Source organism: Fistularia commersonii, chromosome 34, assembly GCF_037954325.1.
Source record: "Fistularia commersonii isolate RoL2024-O1a breed Wild chromosome 34, RoL_Fcom_v1.0, whole genome shotgun sequence".
Taxonomy (NCBI): Eukaryota; Metazoa; Chordata; class Actinopteri; order Syngnathiformes; family Fistulariidae; genus Fistularia; species Fistularia commersonii.
The window spans coordinates 1,670,187-1,689,870 of record NC_141317.1 but is presented as its reverse complement, the minus strand read 5'-3'; the positions used below and the strand labels follow the sequence as shown (position 1 = coordinate 1,689,870).

Here is a 19,684-nt window from a genome sequence, read left to right as displayed (position 1 = left end):
TGTTGACTTAGAGCAATTATGAAAAAAAACTTTCAATTCCTTAATTGTTTTGGGATTATAACTTAGATCTTGACATAAGTTTTTGCATTTCACATGTTTTCGAAGTCTTCGGAATGTGTCAATTTGTCCTCTAATAAATTTGATCACATTCAATTTCCTGCAAAGCTCTTTAGACTGTTCAGCCATGTGTTCAGCATAATATTCAGGTGATCATAACTTGTTTAGGGCATAATCTGCCAAATCTGTGATCATAAATACTTGATCAAAACCTGTTAATCAGATTTCAGGTGCGATAACCATCAAATGTGAAAGACATAAATGAGCCTTGAACATGTCCAAATTGTGAATTGCCTTCTTAAAAAAACAGGAAGTACCTTGGGAAATATATAATTTTGGATTCTGAATGTATAACAATGTACACATTTATTCTCTACATTTTTATATTACTTTCTGTTACATCTAATTTAAGTTTCTACTCATTCTCTTGCAAGCTCACAGAAAAATTTAAATGTTTTTGTTTAATTAATGGTGCCAGTTTTTGCTCCAGCTAACTTCATTCTGTGGTTTTACCATAAATGTTTTTTTTTCTGTGATTCACATTGTCAACAAATTAATTTGGCAGGTGGAATCTAAACTCCAAAGAAGTAGAAAAACCTCAGTAGACTGGTCTGTTCCTGATCGTCAGTGTGGCTCCAAGAAATCCAGTGTGTGGTTTTAAACTGAAAGACCACTCATTGGTGGCAACATGTGACAATTGTGTCATGAGAACACTCCACCCATGTGCTGCACAATGTCACAAATGCACATGTACCGCATGGTGAACTCCCACAGACTCTTTCAAAGACTGTCTTTTATGATGGCATGAATCTGGAGGAGAAAATAATGCTGTCTGTGAAATCAGGGGGCAAACTTTCTGTTGGTGTAGGTGTAAGGTTTAAACGGGCTCAAGACTTACAATCCTATTGACAATTGTTTAAAGAAACAGAGAACTTGACAAGGAATGATAGTTTGAAACAACACAATCATAGACATTATAGCTGTGTCCAAGTAACAGAATCGACAACAATTACTTAAATTGCTCTTCACTCCAAAATGATAATAAAAATAGGAAAGCACACAATCTCTGCATGGATACATTTAAATAGCATAGACTCTTGGTTAATATTTATGACTATTGCGTTGCATGGTCAAACAGAGAAGATATTTTTGTTTATAAATACCCACCAATTGTAGGCCCGTTGCACAGGACGAGCATGAGGTGCAAGTCTTTATGCGCATTTACAAGCGAGAGACTATGCTATTGCTCCATCTAGAGGTGATCTTATTACACTTCCAAAAAGTGAATTGCATGAATTGTAGATGGATGTTGAACTCGCAACCATCCCCGTCTGTCTTTTTCTGTTGCAGTTTAACACTTTAACATTTACACACTTCAACATTTACACAATTGAACACATGAACTGTTAGTTAAGAAACCCATGTTGTGCTTATCAAGTTTTGGTTTCAATTATTATACGAATAAAACTCTAACTGACTGTATAACACAAAAAACATATTGCATCTAGTAGTGCAATTGCCCTGACTAGATCGATATTTTCAGATTCTTAAATTAAAGATTAGTGCGTGTTCTTTGATCTTTTAGATCTTGCAACGGTTGGTGTTTCATGACTGCTTTCTTTTTTCATTGCTTCAACAAACTTGGAGCTGATTGGTCAAGATTTGACATCCACATTAGTGAGCCAATAAAAAACCAGGAACCTTGTTGGTACGTGAAAGAACACAGCTGTTTACAACATGCACAGAAGGAATATAGAGCTGTTGCACGTCCCGCAAATGCAACACGACGAGTATGTACACAAAAAGAAAGTTTAACAAATAGTCTGGGATAGGAAGCGTAAATAACGGTCACGTCTTGGTACGCTAGTTATTTCCTAAAAGCAAAATTAGGCACTAGCCAGGGTCTGAGTGCTAGCATTACAGCTAGCCTCAACGTTCTTAATTCCGTAAATCCTGAATACGATCGATATTTTCACTTAAAACCTTTTCGTGGGATTGCGACCGTCATATGCGTTTTTTCTCTTTTTTGCGTGTGGAGGAAATCGTCAGGGCTGTTTCAGAGCCAGCTGACCTTTCAGTTGGCGAGTTAGCAGCCTCTCTAGCAAAACGGTAATGCGACGACGTGTTTTGTGCACTGCTAGCAATGGTGCAAGGACGGAGGAGCGTCATCCAACCAGGTGAGGCAGCTGCATGCAAACGGACACCACCATTGATACTCCCCGGAAAAATGAAAATATTTGTTTAAAAAATTTTTATTTTAATGTTTCCAATCGAAGTTTATCATCGCATAGATATATATTACCGCGCAGTGCAAACATAAGTTACAATTTAAAAAGTGGCTCAAAAATCAAGGCAGGCCTTTGTATAGAGTTGTTATAATTTCTAACCCATCAATTATGGTGTCTTCAGTTCTTATGCATCAGATCCCTCCCACTGTTATTCTGATATATATACCCATATTTTGTAATGTATTTTACATAAACTTAAGTTGTTCAGTCCTCCTACCTTACATATCCTTCTGGTAAACTGCGCCTGGTAAAAAGGTTTCTCATAGAATTTAAAAAAAAAAGAAAAAAGAAAGAGTAGCATCAGGCCAAAGTCCAAGAAATATAATATTGTATATTTATTGAAGTTATAATGCTCATGCAGGGCTTGGAGAGATTTAAAGAGTTAATGAAAGTGTTCGATTAATAATGGGCCTGCCATTTTGTCTTACCAAGGTGATGAATGTCAGAATGCACGTATGTACATCCTTTCACATTATAACAGAAACAAAGCCTTCCTTTATGATGATGGTGACTTACTTGCATTGTTTTGTTGACTATAAAAAGTCCTGCTATTTCAAGACGTGACCAGATTAAGTAAGTCATTAGTGATCGTTACATTTTGGGGGTGACCTCACTGTAGGCCACTTGTAATTATCAAGTGGAAAAAAATGCAGAATTTGTCAGAATCTGCTGCTTTGTAAGCTTTGATATTTCTGGGCCGAAACACCTTGTCCTGTGTACTAATGGATGCTGCTCAAAGTAACAATATTCTTAAATGTTACTGTGTTCATGACCTAGCAGAAAATAGTATTCACTGTCAATGATCAATATGATCATCCATTCTCCTTATAGTGACTATGCCTATCATTCCAAGTTTTGTCCACAAGTCGTAATTATTCGGAAAAGAAGGCTGAAATGTTTTCTATCTCTATCCAACAGAGTGTGAAGCCTGTGTTCATCTGTTTAAACATGCTTTCTGCTCACCACTGACAAATGGTAAGATGATTTAACAATACATTTAACTTAACATTAATTTAACTTAACATTTAACTTAACATTTTTTGGTTGTTTGTATGTATTTTGGATGTATGCATATTGGTTCTTGATCATTTATAAATACACCAATGGAACGCCAGTCATGCATGTTGCTCATGGAAGATGTGACCTTTCCCAATACAGAATAGACAGTGGCTGTGAAAGACCTTTGTGGAAACTTGCTACATTAAAAAATACCAGGAAAAAGGTGGAACTAGTTCATGATAAAAGAAATAAGCTGTTTTCTTCTGTTATATCCATATCTTTCCGAGTTTGCTTTATTTTTTTTGTTGTAATCTTTTTGCTGAAGTCCCATCTGAATTTAGCTTAATTTATATTGATGTTTACATTTTTCTCCAGAGATACATTAAGACACATTTACAAGTTTTCACTCTGCTCAAAAAGAATACATGTTGTAATTTTCAAGACCTGGACAACACAATAGGCTAAAAAGATGTTTTGAGTTCAATTGCAGTTTGCAGTATGCATCCAGTTTTCACTACAGTACCTATTGGTTACTAGGTTTATTATATCCTTTTGTATTCATTAGGTGTGACAACTGTTATCTACTGTGTGAAAGAATTTCTTCTGAGAACTGGATTAAAACTCTAAAGAAGATGGACGAGTCGCTGCAAATCTTCACCTCTGAAAACGGAGACAATGTAGATATTAAAGAACAGGATGGAATTAATCAAGAAGAAACAGTTGTACCCACATCATCTTCACGTTACCCAGATTTACATGAAGATGCTGCTGAAAATACAGAGAGAACTTGGGAATATTTCTCCTGTCAGCACTGTGAGAGACTTTTTACTAACAGCAAAGACTTGGAGCAACATATGCACCTCCACACTTTGGTTAAAAATGAGGTGCGCACATACAGGTGTAATAAGAGTAGTATATCCTCTGGTTCAAATTTAGGTCAGCTACAGCATGAAAATATGAAGCTTTCGGACTCAGAAGGCTCAATCACACACTTTCACACTTCATCTCCCACAAGCTCAGATGCCTCAGTTTCATCAGCTATAGACAATGTTGCTCAACCAGACAAAGACCTTGTTTTGCATGGAGATCATGCTTGCAAGCACTGTGAAAAGCAATTCACTACTCCCACCAGCAAGGAACATGATTGCAAGATCCAGACAGTCGTGGAAAAAAATGAGCTGCCACAATTGAAAAAAAGTCCTCAATGGATCATGGTTGCAACATCTCAACAGGAACATGAGGTTGGTGACAGCATAACACCTGTTCTAGAAAATGAGCAAAGAGAACAGTACATGCTCGACGTTTCCAGCAATATTTCAGAAAATCTTAGCTTTTATATTGATGGAAAAATTGTGTCAACAAGTAAAGTAAGTGGCTGCGAAGCAGCTGACACTCATTCTGGGTCTTCGACTTTAGTTGGGCTAGACTCTCTGATTCTAGACCCTGTCCATGTGAGTCAGGTTTTAAATACAGATTTGGTCATAGGCAAAGACATACCTGGTCAAGCTGTGGCTAAGAGAAGAACTGCAACGCCACCTCTTTTACCACAAATCAAAACAGAACTGGAGTCTGAGGGGGTTGTGTCTTCATCCTCATCATCCCTTGTGTCTTCTTTGATAGACAATCTCCTCCCTCAGAACACCAAGTCTACAGTCATGCAGAAGAATAGGACTACAGTTTTTCTATCACCTAAGCTTAAACAGCTCTTGGAGAAACAGGATGGCCTTAAACCCACACTTGCTGTCATCACTGATGGCCAAAAGCCTTGTCCACCTGTCTCACTGTTTGTATTGCCAGGAACAGGGAGGTTTAAAAGAAGGACCGGGACGCCACAGTGCTCTCTACAGCAAAGCCCTGCATCCAGTGAGAAAAAAGCTATGCCAGATCATGCAGATGATGACAATGTAAGTGTAGGGCAGGTTGAGAGCCAATGTAGCTCTCCCGCTCCGCAAATCGTCGATGAGAGGGACGATGGATCACAATTTGTTGAAAAGTCTACACTGAGTCACGTTGCAACAGAGAAATGGCCTCCTATAACAGGCGGTAACTCCTGTAACCAACAACCACTAGATCTCTCCAATACAGTCAAAAGAAGTGAAGGTGAAGCCCTAGCAGGGGCTGTGTTGGATCTAAGTTTGCAGAAAAAGAGCCTAGATGAAACTGAGTTGACCTCGAATGCAGTTTCACAGGCAGACGAAAAGTCAAATACCTGCATTGTGGAGAAAGCTGTTATGAATATTGGAGGCCAGAATGTCAACTTAGGGAACTCTGAGGCCTCGCTTGTGACAGACTTTGCATTAGTTACAAGTTCAGATATGGCTGACCCTGTTGCAGCTGGTCTTGTATATGGGCTGGCACTTCCCTCGAGTTCTTTATCTTCAGCGCCTGCATCCCTTACCCCCGTTGCCCTGCAGCCCGGTTCACCATGCACTATAGCATTTGCTTCTTCAGCCTCACACACCTTAGTCCCTACAGCCCCCTCATTAATTACGGTTTTGGCACCACCACCGCCACCACCTATTTCTAACCCCTCAAGCCAACCAATCCAAGTATTAGCTCCAAATATATCTCCAGAGCCCTTGGTCATTTGCACAGACAATACATTAAATGCCTCAGAGTGTGATCTAGCAACTGCATTTACCAACACAAGCTCTGCAAACCTTGTCACTCTCTCACAGCCCATAGACCCAAATCTAAATCTACCTGGTCATGTGTTTTTTACTGATCAAATTGCTCTCAACCCCCCTATGGTTGAATCCACACACGTGTCTGAGGTCCCATTCACACCCACGGTGACTTTAAATGATCCCCTTCTCAACTCTTACAATATAACAAGCAATACTGTGTTAATAGAGTGCACGATAGCTCTTGAACCCCGTGGGAGTGTTGTCCCTGCCGCCATAACGTTACAAGAAAACACGGAGGCACCAGCGGCTCCGCAGATGGTCGTTAATCATATTGAACAGCAACAGATTGTATCCGTACCCAACTCTACAGCCGTGGACCCAACTATTCTCATGTCGTCCATTGCAGAATCAGTGACTATGTCAGCTCCAACTTCAGTAATGTCAGAGTGTCCCACTGTGAGTGAGTCAAATCCTGACCTGGACCAAGCTGTTAAATTAGAGCGACCAAAAGCAAAAGAAGAGGACGATGTGAGTTGCGTTTCCAAAGCTGAACTCTTAGCCAAGGACTCAACTCCCTTAAAAAAAGATGAAGAAGGTGAAGAAGCCCAAAATAAGACACCAGGTGATGTACAACAGCAGTCATTCACCAAGAATTTTGTATGTAATGTTTGTGATAAGCTTTTCCATTCAATGAAAGAACTTGGTCACCATGTAAGTGACCATGCTGATGAATGGCCCTTCAAATGCGAGTTCTGTGTTCTGCTCTTTGACAAGCCTTCTGCTTTGCTTGACCATCGATCAAACCTTCACGGTGTTGATAAGACTTATGTTTGCAGTGTATGTCCAAAGGACTTTGTCTACCTTTGCAATCTGAAACAGCATCAGGAAGAATTACATCCTGGTCAGCACTGTACTTACACAGAAGAAGAAAAGGGAAAACTAAGACCTCAGAATTACAACAACTCAAAAAGAGAGGACAGAGACTCTGATGTACCAGAGGACTCCAAGAAACTGGTAAAAAAAGAAGTTAGTAAAGTAGATGTGGCTGCTGATGAATTGTTTACAACAATAAAAATCCTGGCATCAGATGGAGGCAAACTCAAAGGACCTGATGTCCGTCTTGGCATTAATCAGCATTATCCCAGCTTTAAGCCTCCACCGTTTCCTTATCATAATAGATCACCCACTGGTTCCTTGGCTTTGGCTTCAGCCACAAATTTTACCACCCATAACATCCCACAAACCTTCAGCACAGCTATTCGGTGCACCAAGTGTGGAAAGAGTTTTGACAACATGCCAGAGCTACACAAGCACATCCTGGTTTGTGCAAATGCCAGTGATAAAAGAAGATACACACCCAAAAAGAATCCAATACCTTTGCGCCATTTTGCCAAAAGTCAAAATGGAGTACTCTCTACAACTAATTCAACTAATGAATCAAATGCTTCAAACCGATCCAGCCACTCCAACAGGTCCAAACCCACTGAAGATTCACCAGTAAAAGTTAAGTTCAAAATGCTCAACAAGAGGAAGAAGAGGTTGGCCCAAAGGATCCTGCCTCAAAGAAACAAGTCAATCTGTTCGTCATATAAAGCACCACCTTCACAAGTGGATGATAAGCAGGAGATATTTGTATGCCCCCACTGTAGCAGGGAATTCACAATGCGTCGCAGCAGAACCAAGCACATGGCGGTGTGTCCCAAAAAACCTAAAGAGGTAAAGAAAAGGAAAGACACTGGAATTTCTGTAACTAAGGAAAATGATGGCCACTTAAACAGAACCATTTCTCTTGTGGAAGAGACCCAACAAGCTTCACCTCACCATAGAACTCGACTCCAAACCTCTGGACCTGCTAAAAGGCCCGCTGTCCTACCAGTGCAAACAGTCTTTTCAAACAAGAGAAGTAAAATTATTATAAAAGAGACTAAACAGACAAAAAATGAGACCGCCACCCTGAATGACCCACCAATTGTTCGCACTTTCAATCCCTCTATGCGCCAGTATACTAGAGTACAGCACAATGTCAAAGGGATCCCCATTGAAATCACCATAATGAAACCACGACCCAAGGAATCACCAAAAGCTGAGCTCCCCCCTTCATGCCAAGAAGAAGCAAGTGGAGCAGTTACCTGTAGCTCTGAGCAGAGCACTACAGCCTGAAGACTGGAGAGCGAACTGTCACAGGATCATCAGGTACTTTTTAATACAGCTCAATAGTTCAGTAATTAGGGAACTATATCAATATAGTATGAGCAGTTATTGACAAACAATAGGTGAAAAAGTGTTCAAGTCATGATCAACACAATGCTAACAGTTACACAAGATATACCGTGACGACTGATAAAGCAATGTTTCAGGTTAGGGATTAAGTCTGATTTTCTTAAAATATGACGTAATATTGCCAGTGGGTCTTTGTAACAGCAACCCGTTGGTAGCAAATTGGTGGAGGAACGCTGCGGCAGGTGTGTGAGGTCCTGTGTAATGGTGGTGTCTTTCCTGGTAGCTTACCTGAGTGTGAAGCTCTATGAAAGGAACCTGGGGCATCTGATTTTTTTGCCAGTTTTATTGTATGGGAGAGTATTGTTTTTGTTTAGTGGTGAGTGAATTGTAGCAGAATGCCATATTGCAGGTGAGTACAGTGTCTTTACTAACATTTAAGTCCCCGAGCTTCCTCAGCAGGTTTGAGATGCTGCTGAGCTGTCTTAGTCAGTGTATAGTGCAGGTTAGGGATGTGTTACTTAAAAAAGGTAATTCCCTCACTGCTGCAGGAGGTTATTGTTGTAAGCAGAGACAATAACTCAACCTTGAAGTTGCCCATTCTTAAAAAGTAGTTTGCTCTATTTGAAACAATTTGCCAGACTTGCTGTGGCCTTACCTACAGAAAGCTAAGAATCCATAAAAATAGTGCCGGATGAAACTCAAGCTCCACAAACTGGTGCATTTAAATGTTTGTTTTAACACTGCATAAAATCTAAGATGTCCATAAGAAAATCCTGGTTGAGTACAGCAGCTTGTCCACAGTGTCTAGAAGTCAGACATACATCATGCACGCCAGCGTCTTCTACCATGCTGGAAAGATGAGTGCACGCAACTGCTCTCCCAGCATTTGGAGAACACAGATGTTTGATTTAATTCATTACTTGTTTATATTGTTAAATTAGTTATTTAAAAAGAATTAATAGACTACTATCACTGACAATAATGTTGATTAAAACAGATGGCGGACATCAGACTCATCCATATTCATCTGCATGTTTTGTGCCTTCTCAATTTCAGGACTCTGCTGTACAGGGTGCCTTTGGTGATACAGAAGCTGCAGAACTGCTCATCACACTGTAAATCCCACTTCATCAGATGCATTAATACTGTACAATTGTTGACTTCTTGAGAATTGATCTAGATGATTGATTACCAAGAGTTACTGCAGTGAGTGGATGTGTTTAACTGAGTATTCATATGCTTTTTTTTTTTTGATTTTTGGAGTTTTGTAAAGTCCCTTCATTTTGTAATTTTTTTGTTTAATGTGCAAAATTGCACTCTGAAGTTAATCTGCCTGCTACATGTTGAAAATTTGAAAGGAATTAACCGAAATTGTACTGGAATGCTGCTCACATTTTCTACTCGGTACCTTATTAGAGAAGATGGCGGCAAACCTTGTCAGCATGCATTTGCACTTTTTTCTTATTGGTTATGTGTGGCCTTTGGTTTAAATTACTCACTGCATGCTATGAGTTTGTCCTATAGCATCATCAGTCTTAGATAAATGATTTAAATATAATTAGGCCTTAAACACTGAAAACCTTTAGTTTTTTATTTTCATGCTTGATTAATAGTAACCGAACAAGGAAAAAAAGTGAGTGAATGTTTTGAACAGATGGTTAACAGAATCCAGATACCTGTATCGTAGTGGCAGAAGGGCATAAGTTGCAGGCTAGCTTTCAAGATTGATACTAAGGATATAAGCACTGATGATATCATATATATATAATTCTGGGAAGTAACTTTCTTTATTGCTATGAATGTAACATTCGGTTGAATTACTTCTGCAGTCTACCTAACAGAATTGTCTAGTTGGCCTGTCAAACTGATGCCATTACAAACTGGTATCAGGTTGTATAAATGGTTTAGGAAAAATTATCTTTTGTTGCCATCATATGTGTAAGACAGGACTAAATGGGCATAACATTAATGAAGAATAAAAGTGCTGTATCCGTGTTTTCCAAATGTATCATTGGTTCAGAGACCGATCCATACATTTATTTAATGTCGGTTTAAAATATGTAAAAGACAAATCTTGAGCATAGTTGACAACCAGTAAACTCTCACAGAGAAACCAATTAAGTTTGATTTAAAACATTGCAATCCCAAACAAATGACTAGTATTTGGATTTAGATGCATCAGTGTCATTTTAAAAAGAGGCCGCATTTCAGACTTAAGGAGCCAAGTACAGTGCTGCATTTCTGTTAAAATCCTAAGACTTTTCCACAATTGCAGCTGATTTTATTTTGCACCTTACATGAAGTGTCAGTCAAAAATCTGGTTTTGTGTCATCTTTTTGTTCCATTCAATGACTGTCATTTATATAAGTATAGTTAATTCACTGTCATCTGTAGTGTACAAGCACTTTGGCTAATGATTAAATTCTAGCAGATGTCAAGTTCATTGTGTTATGTGTACTTTTCGTTCATGTAAAATACAAAAACTGTAACTGTAGATGCAACCACATTTCAGACTGTATGTAACAGGTCAAACAAAAGAGAGTGTAATGCATCGTTATTAGTTGGCTTTTCATAAAGCGCTAGTTTCAACATTCAAAAGTGTATACAGGGTAGTTATTTAATTCTGATTCAAATAAATTACTTTAATTTTTGTGAACTAAAATGTTACTTGACAATGTTCTATATGTGGAAAAGTAATGGTATTTTTGTTATGTTGTACATTTTTGCCTTTTCAGTCCTTTGTGGTTATATTTCCCTCATTCACACAGACTGGAGTGTGTTGGATGTACAGGTTAAATCTGGATGCTTATTTTACTGTGAAACCGCTTCTATCAATTTAGAGTAAATCAAGTCATGTATATTTATTGATAATTTAAAATGACGTTATGAATCTTTGAACGGTTCCTATGTTTGATTTGCACTAAAGTTTCTTTAAGCGAGTGGTCAAAATAAATGAAGAATGTCAAAATTGTGTGCTTGTGTCAATTTTTTGGAAGGAAACTGATCAACTTAAGAGAGATTTCAAACAAGTAAATTGATTAAATGTGAATCCTCCATTTGATCACTTATGATGTTGCATGTGGTGACAAGGATTAAATGTCCAGATGGGGGCATGATTTCCTCACTCCAACCTCCACAGCAGCCGATTGGATAGAGGGGATTTTGTAATACCACTGCATCTCATGCATGCACTCCTACATTCTCTTTGAAAAACCCACTTACTGTGAACATGTTTTTGTGCTATTTATAAGGCATTCTCCCCCATCACCAGTGTTTTAACATTCATAATGTGGCTGACAAACTGTCAACCGTATGGGAAACAAGGAGGGCTGCCATTACAATGGACCAAAATGTATACATATAAACAAAAGATATAAATCAAATGAAGAAGGGGGGACTATCCAAAAGATTGTCATCTTCAATATCATTGCTTTTCAAATCAGACCCTAGATTTTAGGAACCAAGGCGGCATTGTAGCTTGCTCTATACGTTGTTATACAGTAGATGTGTGAAGTTATTCTTTTAAGAAAACTAACAAAGTTACTGGCAAATGTCAAATACCTTAAAATGTTTGGGAAAAAAAGTCAGCCTCAGAGATCTGGTGGTTGAAACTTGACCTGAGCAGCTTCATTCTGCATTATTGTGGAAAGCTAGATTTTGGGAAGTCTGTTCTTAATCACAGAATTTAGATTCATAATTTCACAATCTTGGATAATGAATGATGGATTAAGTTGGGTTTTTTACAATATATTTCTAAAATAGTATATGGATATTTACCAAATCAGGCTATGGAGATAATGCTAAAGGGATGAAGTACATGTACATGACAGACTGGAACTTAAAATGTCAGCTTAATACCAGTCAGTACTTCCCCAGTATGGGCTCAATGAACTTAAGCTTTCAACATGAGTAAATGGCACCTATATACTAGAAACTTGTGAGAGGACATCGAGTTGGTTCTCCAGAGCCTCAGCTACCAAAGCCATGTTGGGATCAGTGGAAGGTAGGAAAAAAAACAATAGTTGGGTGACGGATCAAATGGCTAAATATGTAAAGTGTACAGTAAAACTGTACAAAACAATTTTGCTTAACATTGATGTGGCCTTCAATTATAGAAATCAACTGTTTAAAAAACCATTTGCAGTCTTAAGGTGAAAAAATATTAACCACAGTAATATAACTGCAGAGATGATTTTCAGTGAAGAGTTGCAAAAGACTTGGTGGTCCGGGAGAGCTTCCAGATGATTGGACAAGTACAGCTGTTATTAGGGAGACAGGTAGGAGAGTACTTGGTGTATCATCTGAAAGGAAAGTAGATCAGGAGACCTGGTGGCATGAGGAATGAGGAAGTGCAGGAGTATGTATAGAGAAAGTGGTTAGCAAAGAAGAAGTGGGACACTACGGGGACTGAGGAGAACAGACAGGAGTACAGGGAAATACAGTGTAAGGTGAAGATCAAGGTAGCAAAAGCAGAACAAAGGGCATACGATGACTTGTATGCTCGGCTGGACAGTAAGCCTTTAGAGAGGTGGAGGCATGCTGGAAAGGAGAGTAATGAAGGTTAGTCGCAGCAAGACAGAGTATATGTGTGTGAATAAGACGAGCCCAGCTGGAACGATGAGGCTACAGAGAGTGGAGAGCAAGGAGTTTGAGGATTTCAGGTACTAGGGGTCAACAGTCCAGAGCAGTGAACAGTGTGGAAAAGGGGTGAAGAGACGGTTTCAAGCAGGTTGGAGTGGGTGGAGAAAAGGGTCAGGGGCTCTATGTGATAGAAGACTATCAGCCTGAATGAAAGGAAAGGTTGACAAGACAGTGGTGAGACCAGCGCTGCTGTGTGGCCTAGAAACAGTGACAATGACGAACAGACAGGAGGAAGAGCTGGAGATCACAGAGATGAAGATGCTAATGTTCTCTTTGGGAGTGACCAGGATGGATAGGATCAGGAATGAGTCTACCAGGAACAGTACAGTTTAGATGTTTTGGAGAGAAGGTCAGAGAAGCCAGACAGAGATTCTTCGGTCATGTACAGAGGAGGGATCGTGACTATATTGGTAGATGGATGCTAGAATTGGAGCTGCCAGACAGGAGGTCTAGAGGAAGACCAAAGAGAAGATTTATGGACGCAGTGAGAGAGGATATGAAGGTAGTTGGTGTGAGAGGGGAGGATACAGAGAATAGGGTTAGATGGAGAAGGTTGATTTGCTATGGTGACCCGTGAAGGGAAAGCTGAAAGAAGAATAAGCAGTAATATGACTGCAGATCTAAGAAATTCTACAAACTGCAAGTACAAAGGCATTGGATCAAGGAGTCTTGAAACAGAGACCATAGAGATTGAAATTGTTGTACCTCAACATCAGGTGGTATATAGAACATAAATAATATCTGACTGAGTGTGTGGGCAGTTTAGTTGTTTCCCACGCTGATGTCATCAGAATGGAGTGGATAGGCAGGATGCTGCAACATATGAATCCGCAATATTTTTTCTTTTCTTTCCCTCTGCACTTACAATCAGTGAGTTGTAGAGTGAAGCTCTCTCTCTCATGGGTTTCAGCACATTCAGTCATCGCTGGGAATGAAAATGCAGTCAAACTGGTAAAAGACACAGCAAAAAAAAGAGTACACAAAGTCAGCCAAAATTGAAGTGGGATGCCAGATTAGGGAGGAAGGAATATTGTGGCGGAAAATTTAGGATAATGTAGTGACAGTGTTTCCATTTAGTCCAGAACAGTCACAAATTTGAGAGGCAGAGGGACAAATGTCCAAATGAGAAATAATAATGATGAGCAGATGGAGGACTGAGCACCATAAACTCAATCAACTGTTAGTCAAAGGATGACTCAGCAGATTCCAAGAACATGGCATGACTGCTGAAACCATGATGACACAGTTGAGCAAAATAGGTTGTGGAACAGGATGCAAGATCTGAAGCTTCTGAGACAGTAAATTTGTATTAAGTTTTATTCGGGCTTGAAGGTGACTTTTAAAACTACTGTAGGACTTTAGATTGGTGCTAAAGCAACTCCATGAATGCCAACCTAACCTAATATAACCTCCTCTGTAGACACAGTATAATATATGAAAGGTGCATATATTCAATTGATTTTTTTATCTTCACTGAGAGGAAGATAATAGGCCCTGTAAAAATAAGTCTATACAGCCAGTCGGGTACACATGTCCTGTAATGTAAATGAACCCCCAAAACAAAACAAAACAAAACAAAACAAAACAAAACAAAACAAAACAAAACAAAACAAAACAAAACAAAACACAACAAAACAAAACAAAACACAACAAAACAAAACAAAACAAAACAAAACAAAACAAAACAAAACAAAACAAAACAAAACAAAACAAAACAAAACAAAACAAAACAAAACAAAACAAAACAAAACAAAACAAAACAAAAGTCTATCATCCATGAATTCCAGTATGGGTGCTCACATAGCAAAAATCAAACAATGGATCTGTATGACACCCAATGAGAAGAGTTAGTTGCTGTGGGATGATCAGAAAGTATTTTTTTCCAGAATTTTCGTCCATATTGTTATCTATGATTTTTCTTGATTTTTTTTTTTTTTTTTTTTGTTTTTGGTAATTTGCTTCTGGTGAATCTGTTACGCTTCACCAGCTTACAGATGTAAGCCCTTATTTCAAAGCGTCATTTTTTTTTTGTTAATTTCACACATAGCTTGCAAACCAAGAGTATATGCGATTCCATTTGAATAATTAGCAGGTCAATTACAGGACGATTTACTTATCAAACAGAAGTGCAACGTCAAAACTTGTTGTTGACAATACTTGAGGACGTGATCAAAGAATCAGATCTTCACAAGGTGGAATTAGCATTTTAGAATGCAGACCAAAAGCTTTTCAACAAAATCAATAAAAATTTGAAATACTGCTTCCACACTTTGAAAAAAAAGATGAACAAAATCCATAGATATGTTACATAACCACCAAATTTCAGTCATATCATGGAGTTTGATTGCACCTCAATCATGTCTATAGTCCAGTTATCTTTAGTTGCTCTGATGAGTGAGGATTTGAAAATGAAAAGTGCTGAAGTATTTTATAATCTTATAATTATCATAAAAGTATCGCCCCAGTATCAGACTGAAAGTGTTATCCCTTAAAATGTCAAGAGTATCTGTAGAGACTGGAGCACAAGGAAAATAGCATCCCAGATTCTTGCCTGTCTCCTGTTGTCCAGTAGATATAATATAAAACAGAATTTTAAATGTCAGATACACTATAACAGGAAGAGAGAGGAGGGCGTACAAAATATACAGACATCAGAGCAGAGTCACGGAAAATACATAAAAGCATCCACCTGTCCAGTGGATTCTTTATTGATTTGGATACTCGTTCTGAAAACAGCTACATAGGCGTTGATATTTGAAGACTGTGTCTTATTCTTTACCTTTCTCTTCGGCAAAGTTTCACAGTGAACGGCGTGCATGGAGTTGGATTCCAATAGACCTCAAGTTCTATTTTTTCTTGAGTGCAGCCACTGCTACCGTAGCTACTAATGCTAATAATGCTAATTGGAGTATTGTAGGGGTGGCTATATTGGTATCAGTTTATTTATTTATTCCTTATCAATGATGTATATGCTTGTGTGCAGCAAATATAATGATAAAATTCCACAAATTTCAGCCAAATAGATGCATAACTAACTTCTGATATTAGTGGTGCAGTGGAGAATAGATGAATATATCTCTGAAGATATCTGGACTTGGTCTGTATTAATGGTGCCCTGAGATAAATTCCATTATGAGCAAGAGCCATGTAAAAAAAATGTTTTTTCTTTAATTGAAGTGATTTAAATTGATTAATGAGCCTGGAGCCTTACCAAATTGTCACTGGACTTTATGATGGAAAGTCAGATACATTATCAGAGAGATGATGGAAAAAACTAAACAACTTTCCTTCAAAGGGGAGAAATCTTTGAAGTATGAAATCGCGCAAGTTATTTTCATCATCTTTTTCAGTCCATCATAATGAAAGTGGAACCTAATGTACCAGACGAGACAAATCGACTTTTGTTACTGGAGATGTAAATTGTGTGCAGGTTTGTCTGTACAGGTGAAAAATTTGATGTTATCCTTTTTTTTATGCACCTTCTTCATGTTTCTGTACGTCTGAGCACTTTAGACAGCTGTCCCTTGACATATCCTTAATTCCGGTACAAATGATCACGTTAAATGAAAGTAAAATATAAACAACATTCAAATATTTGAGCATGACCCACAGATCTCCGAGTGCAGCTTCTTTCATGTGAGTACTGCTTGTGTAAGACTGAGTTCAAAAGGAAACACAAGCTTGCATGCAGGATTATGGAGGAAGAAAACACTCTTCCAGCAGCACTGAATGAAAGCAATAATACCAACAGGCTATTGGGATAAAGGAAATTGCACAACTCTCTTCTTTCTTTTATGCATGCTGTTCATGTGGGAACAAAACAGACATGTTAATGAGGCCATTAATAAAGGATGGAGATCCATTATTAATGATGCACCGGCCCCCTTTAGTTTGAAAATTACTTTTGTGTCCATAGACGGGCTTTCTGAACAGAATCCCTACTTTGTTTTTTTGATGTACTTGCCAAAATGCAATTTTTCCAGATTTTTTTTTCCAGAATAGGTGTTTGACATAAACATGTTCATGTGTTTGTTAGAGATAAAGATAAGCTGCATCCGCCTTCCATTTGATTGCATTCAAAGCATAGAAAGGAAATGAGAAAGAAAGAGCTTGATTTGCCTAAAGAAAAGTTGTTCTGGAGCCACATGAGATCACAGGGCTTCCTGTATGTGATAAATCTAACTGTACTGGTTAACAATGTCACAATTACTTTTAATTCAGTCTCCGGTATACTTGCAGGGTGTATGTGTACCTCATTCATTTTTTAGGAATCGATTACATTTTAACCACCTTGGGATCTCATATAATTAAGATACAGAGGAATAATTAATAAATAAATAACAACAAAAAAAAAGATAATAATGATAAAATAATATATGTTTATTATTATTTCATACGCTACAGAAGAATAATGAATAAATAAAATAATAATTGAAAAATGTTAATATAATAATAATAATAATAATAATGAAAATAAAACAATGATTATTCTTTTATAAGACACAGAAGAATAATTAAACCTCTGGCTACCTTGAATTGAATACATCAGCTATTCAAATAATGTTTGCCATATGTATTCCACTACCTCGGACAGAGCAGCTGTGTTCATATGTGAATGTGTTAAGATGTTTACATGTTTATCCTGCACAGTTAAAGCACGAACAAAATAGGAAGAGGAAAACCACGGCAAGAAAGTACAAGCATCAGCAATATATATTGTTGGACCTGCCAACTCAAACATGCGTGAGAACACTCACACACACACACACACACACACACACACACACACACACACACACACACACACACACACACACACACACACACACACACCGTCATCTCTATTCCCACTTTAGTCAGAGGAGAGATTCAGTCTTCTCTCTGCAGCAGCTTCTCCTTCTCTCACTATCTCTCTCCCTCTGTCTTGCTTTGTTCATGCTGTGTTTGCTGTGCTCTCTGTCTGAAGCAGAGCCACACTGAAGCACTAATGAGCAAGCTTAGAGCAACTGAGCACAGATCTCCTGTCAGTTCAGCAGCAGCAACAGCTCTAGCAGCATCTGAGAACAACGAGACCCGGCACTGATCTACAGTCAGCGGTTCGGCTGCAGTCAAAGCAGACGACAGCCCTGGGAAAGGCGTGGAAGAGGTTGTGAGGTGCTTTCAAAGGCAAATTAGAACCCAGTGAGAGAGTGAGAAGGGAGGGTAGGCTGACCCTCAGTGCACTTTTTTTTCTTCTTCTTGAAGACAAAGGAACGTTTTTGCTTCCAGAGGACCTCAGCTATGGAGGAGATGCTCACCTGCAGCCGGAGCCCTTTCTCCCAGGTGTTTGGGCGCCAGGGTCAGCTTATGCAAGCTAGTGAGTGTTGACATACATCTGAAGTCTCCAAATTGTTATATTGGAGTTGCATTTAAAATTGTTTGATAATATTTAACTACATTGCATGCATATTTAAAAATTTAATGCTTAAATATATATAGAGTTTCCATTTCATGTTGGCTTGAAAGTAGACTACAGGGAAAAAATGATTTGAAATTTCCTTACAAGAATGCCGGAATGCAAATCACTGTAGACGCTTGCATTTTCTAATTTCACCAAAAATATGCTTAGTTGTGGTGTATTTTCCCCATTAAAGCAGCTTACAGCGCAATTCACAGAATATTATTAAGCTTTTATCAATACTTTCTAACTATTTTACCCTCATAACTCAACCATCTCTTGATGATGACATACATGCAATGACATACATGCATGTAATTCTTGTATACTTTGCCTCTGACATATTCTAATGTTTTATATGTCCAAGCAAATATTACATAAGCAGGGGTCAAGCAGTAAGGGAAAGATCAGTATTAGAGTAATGCAAGGAGACATTGACAAGATAATGTTGACAGACTATGACACCCTTGGAATTCACACAATATGTCAGAGGTGAATAATTTTGCAGAATCTGGTGTGTGTGTGTGTGTGTGTGTGTGTGTGTGTGTGTGTGTGTGTGTGTGTGTGTGTGTGTGTGTGTGTGTGTGTCTGTGTGTGTGTCTATGTGTGTATTTGTGTGTGTGTTGATGTATACGAGGGCGACCCAAGGTAGTTTTCATCATAAAAGGGGGGAGATTGAAGGCTCTCTCAATATAAGGTTCAAATAGGTCTATTGGAAAGGCTAAGAGCTTAAACATTACCGAAAGACATCCGCAAAGTCAATAATTAAGTTCATGTACAAAAATGTTCATACTTTAAGTTCATGTACAAAAAATATCATATGTATATATATGTGTGTGTATATATATGTGTATGTATACATACATATGTGTGTGTGTATATATATCATATCGTATATCATTATACTATTTTACTATATGTACATATATATAGTAAAATAGTATAATGATGAAGAGCTGCTTCTTTCCTCTTATTTTAATTCTCTAAGAAGCTACAGTGAGAGTGCAGTTTCTATACATTTTGCATAGCTACAGTCCTGTCACAAGCCCGTGCATCTCCCCCCCGAGGATCTAAAATGAAATGATACATAAATCTTTGCCATGAAGAAACAATTTGGGGCTAATAATGTATAATTTAAGTTGTATGTGGGTTTTTATATGTTTACAGTATGCACATAAACATATATCTGTATTAATTTAATAACAACATACAGCATTTTCCAAATCTCATTATGTATTTTTTACACATACCCATCCAAAATTAACATTAAAAGGGATTCTCTGCTGAACGGATCCAGACGCCCACAGTCCTAATTTAAACTCCCCATATGTGGCTGCGGAACTGCATTATTGTTGCTGACTTGTTTCAGTGTGATTGCATGCTTCAGCTGTGATGAGGGTCAAACCTAAAAACAC

At 38.3% G+C, this 19,684-nt stretch overlaps 2 protein-coding genes across 5 annotated transcripts in view; both read left to right on the top strand.

Annotated features, from left to right (window-relative positions):
- The first annotated feature begins 1,760 nt into the window (after positions 1–1,760).
- On the top strand, positions 1,761–11,159 carry LOC147214163 (PR domain zinc finger protein 2-like). Of its 2 annotated transcripts, none has more exons than XM_086141755.1 (4): positions 1,761–2,234; positions 3,264–3,320; positions 3,910–8,164; positions 9,248–11,159. In XM_086141755.1, exon 3 carries the CDS (start codon positions 3,977–3,979, stop codon positions 8,129–8,131), a length of 4,155 nt encoding a protein of 1,384 aa, XP_085997881.1. In that variant the 5' UTR covers positions 1,761–2,234; positions 3,264–3,320; positions 3,910–3,976; the 3' UTR covers positions 8,132–8,164; positions 9,248–11,159. The 2 variants fall into 2 exon arrangements, with proteins under 2 accessions (XP_085997881.1, XP_085997882.1); XM_086141756.1 differs by having other exon boundaries at positions 1,780–1,847.
- A 6,636-nt stretch (positions 11,160–17,795) lies between these two features.
- kazna (kazrin, periplakin interacting protein a) overlaps positions 17,796–19,684 on the top strand; it is a 179,340-nt gene continuing 177,451 nt past the window's right edge. Inside the window, exons 1-2 of one of the 3 annotated variants that reach the window (XM_086141289.1) lie at positions 17,797–17,986; positions 18,077–18,188. In XM_086141289.1, the coding sequence (XP_085997415.1) occupies positions 18,113–18,188 (76 nt within the window). In that variant the 5' untranslated portion in view covers positions 17,797–17,986; positions 18,077–18,112. Of the gene's footprint in view, positions 18,189–19,684 lie in introns of all 3 variants that reach the window. The other 2 variants (XM_086141291.1, XM_086141292.1) reach the window with 2 other exon arrangements.

Bases quoted from the DNA above. Each gene is read 5' to 3' on its own strand.
- LOC147214163 (XM_086141755.1), top strand. From the start codon at position 3,977: ATGGACGAGTCGCTGCAAATCTTCACCTCTGAAAACGGAGACAATGTA.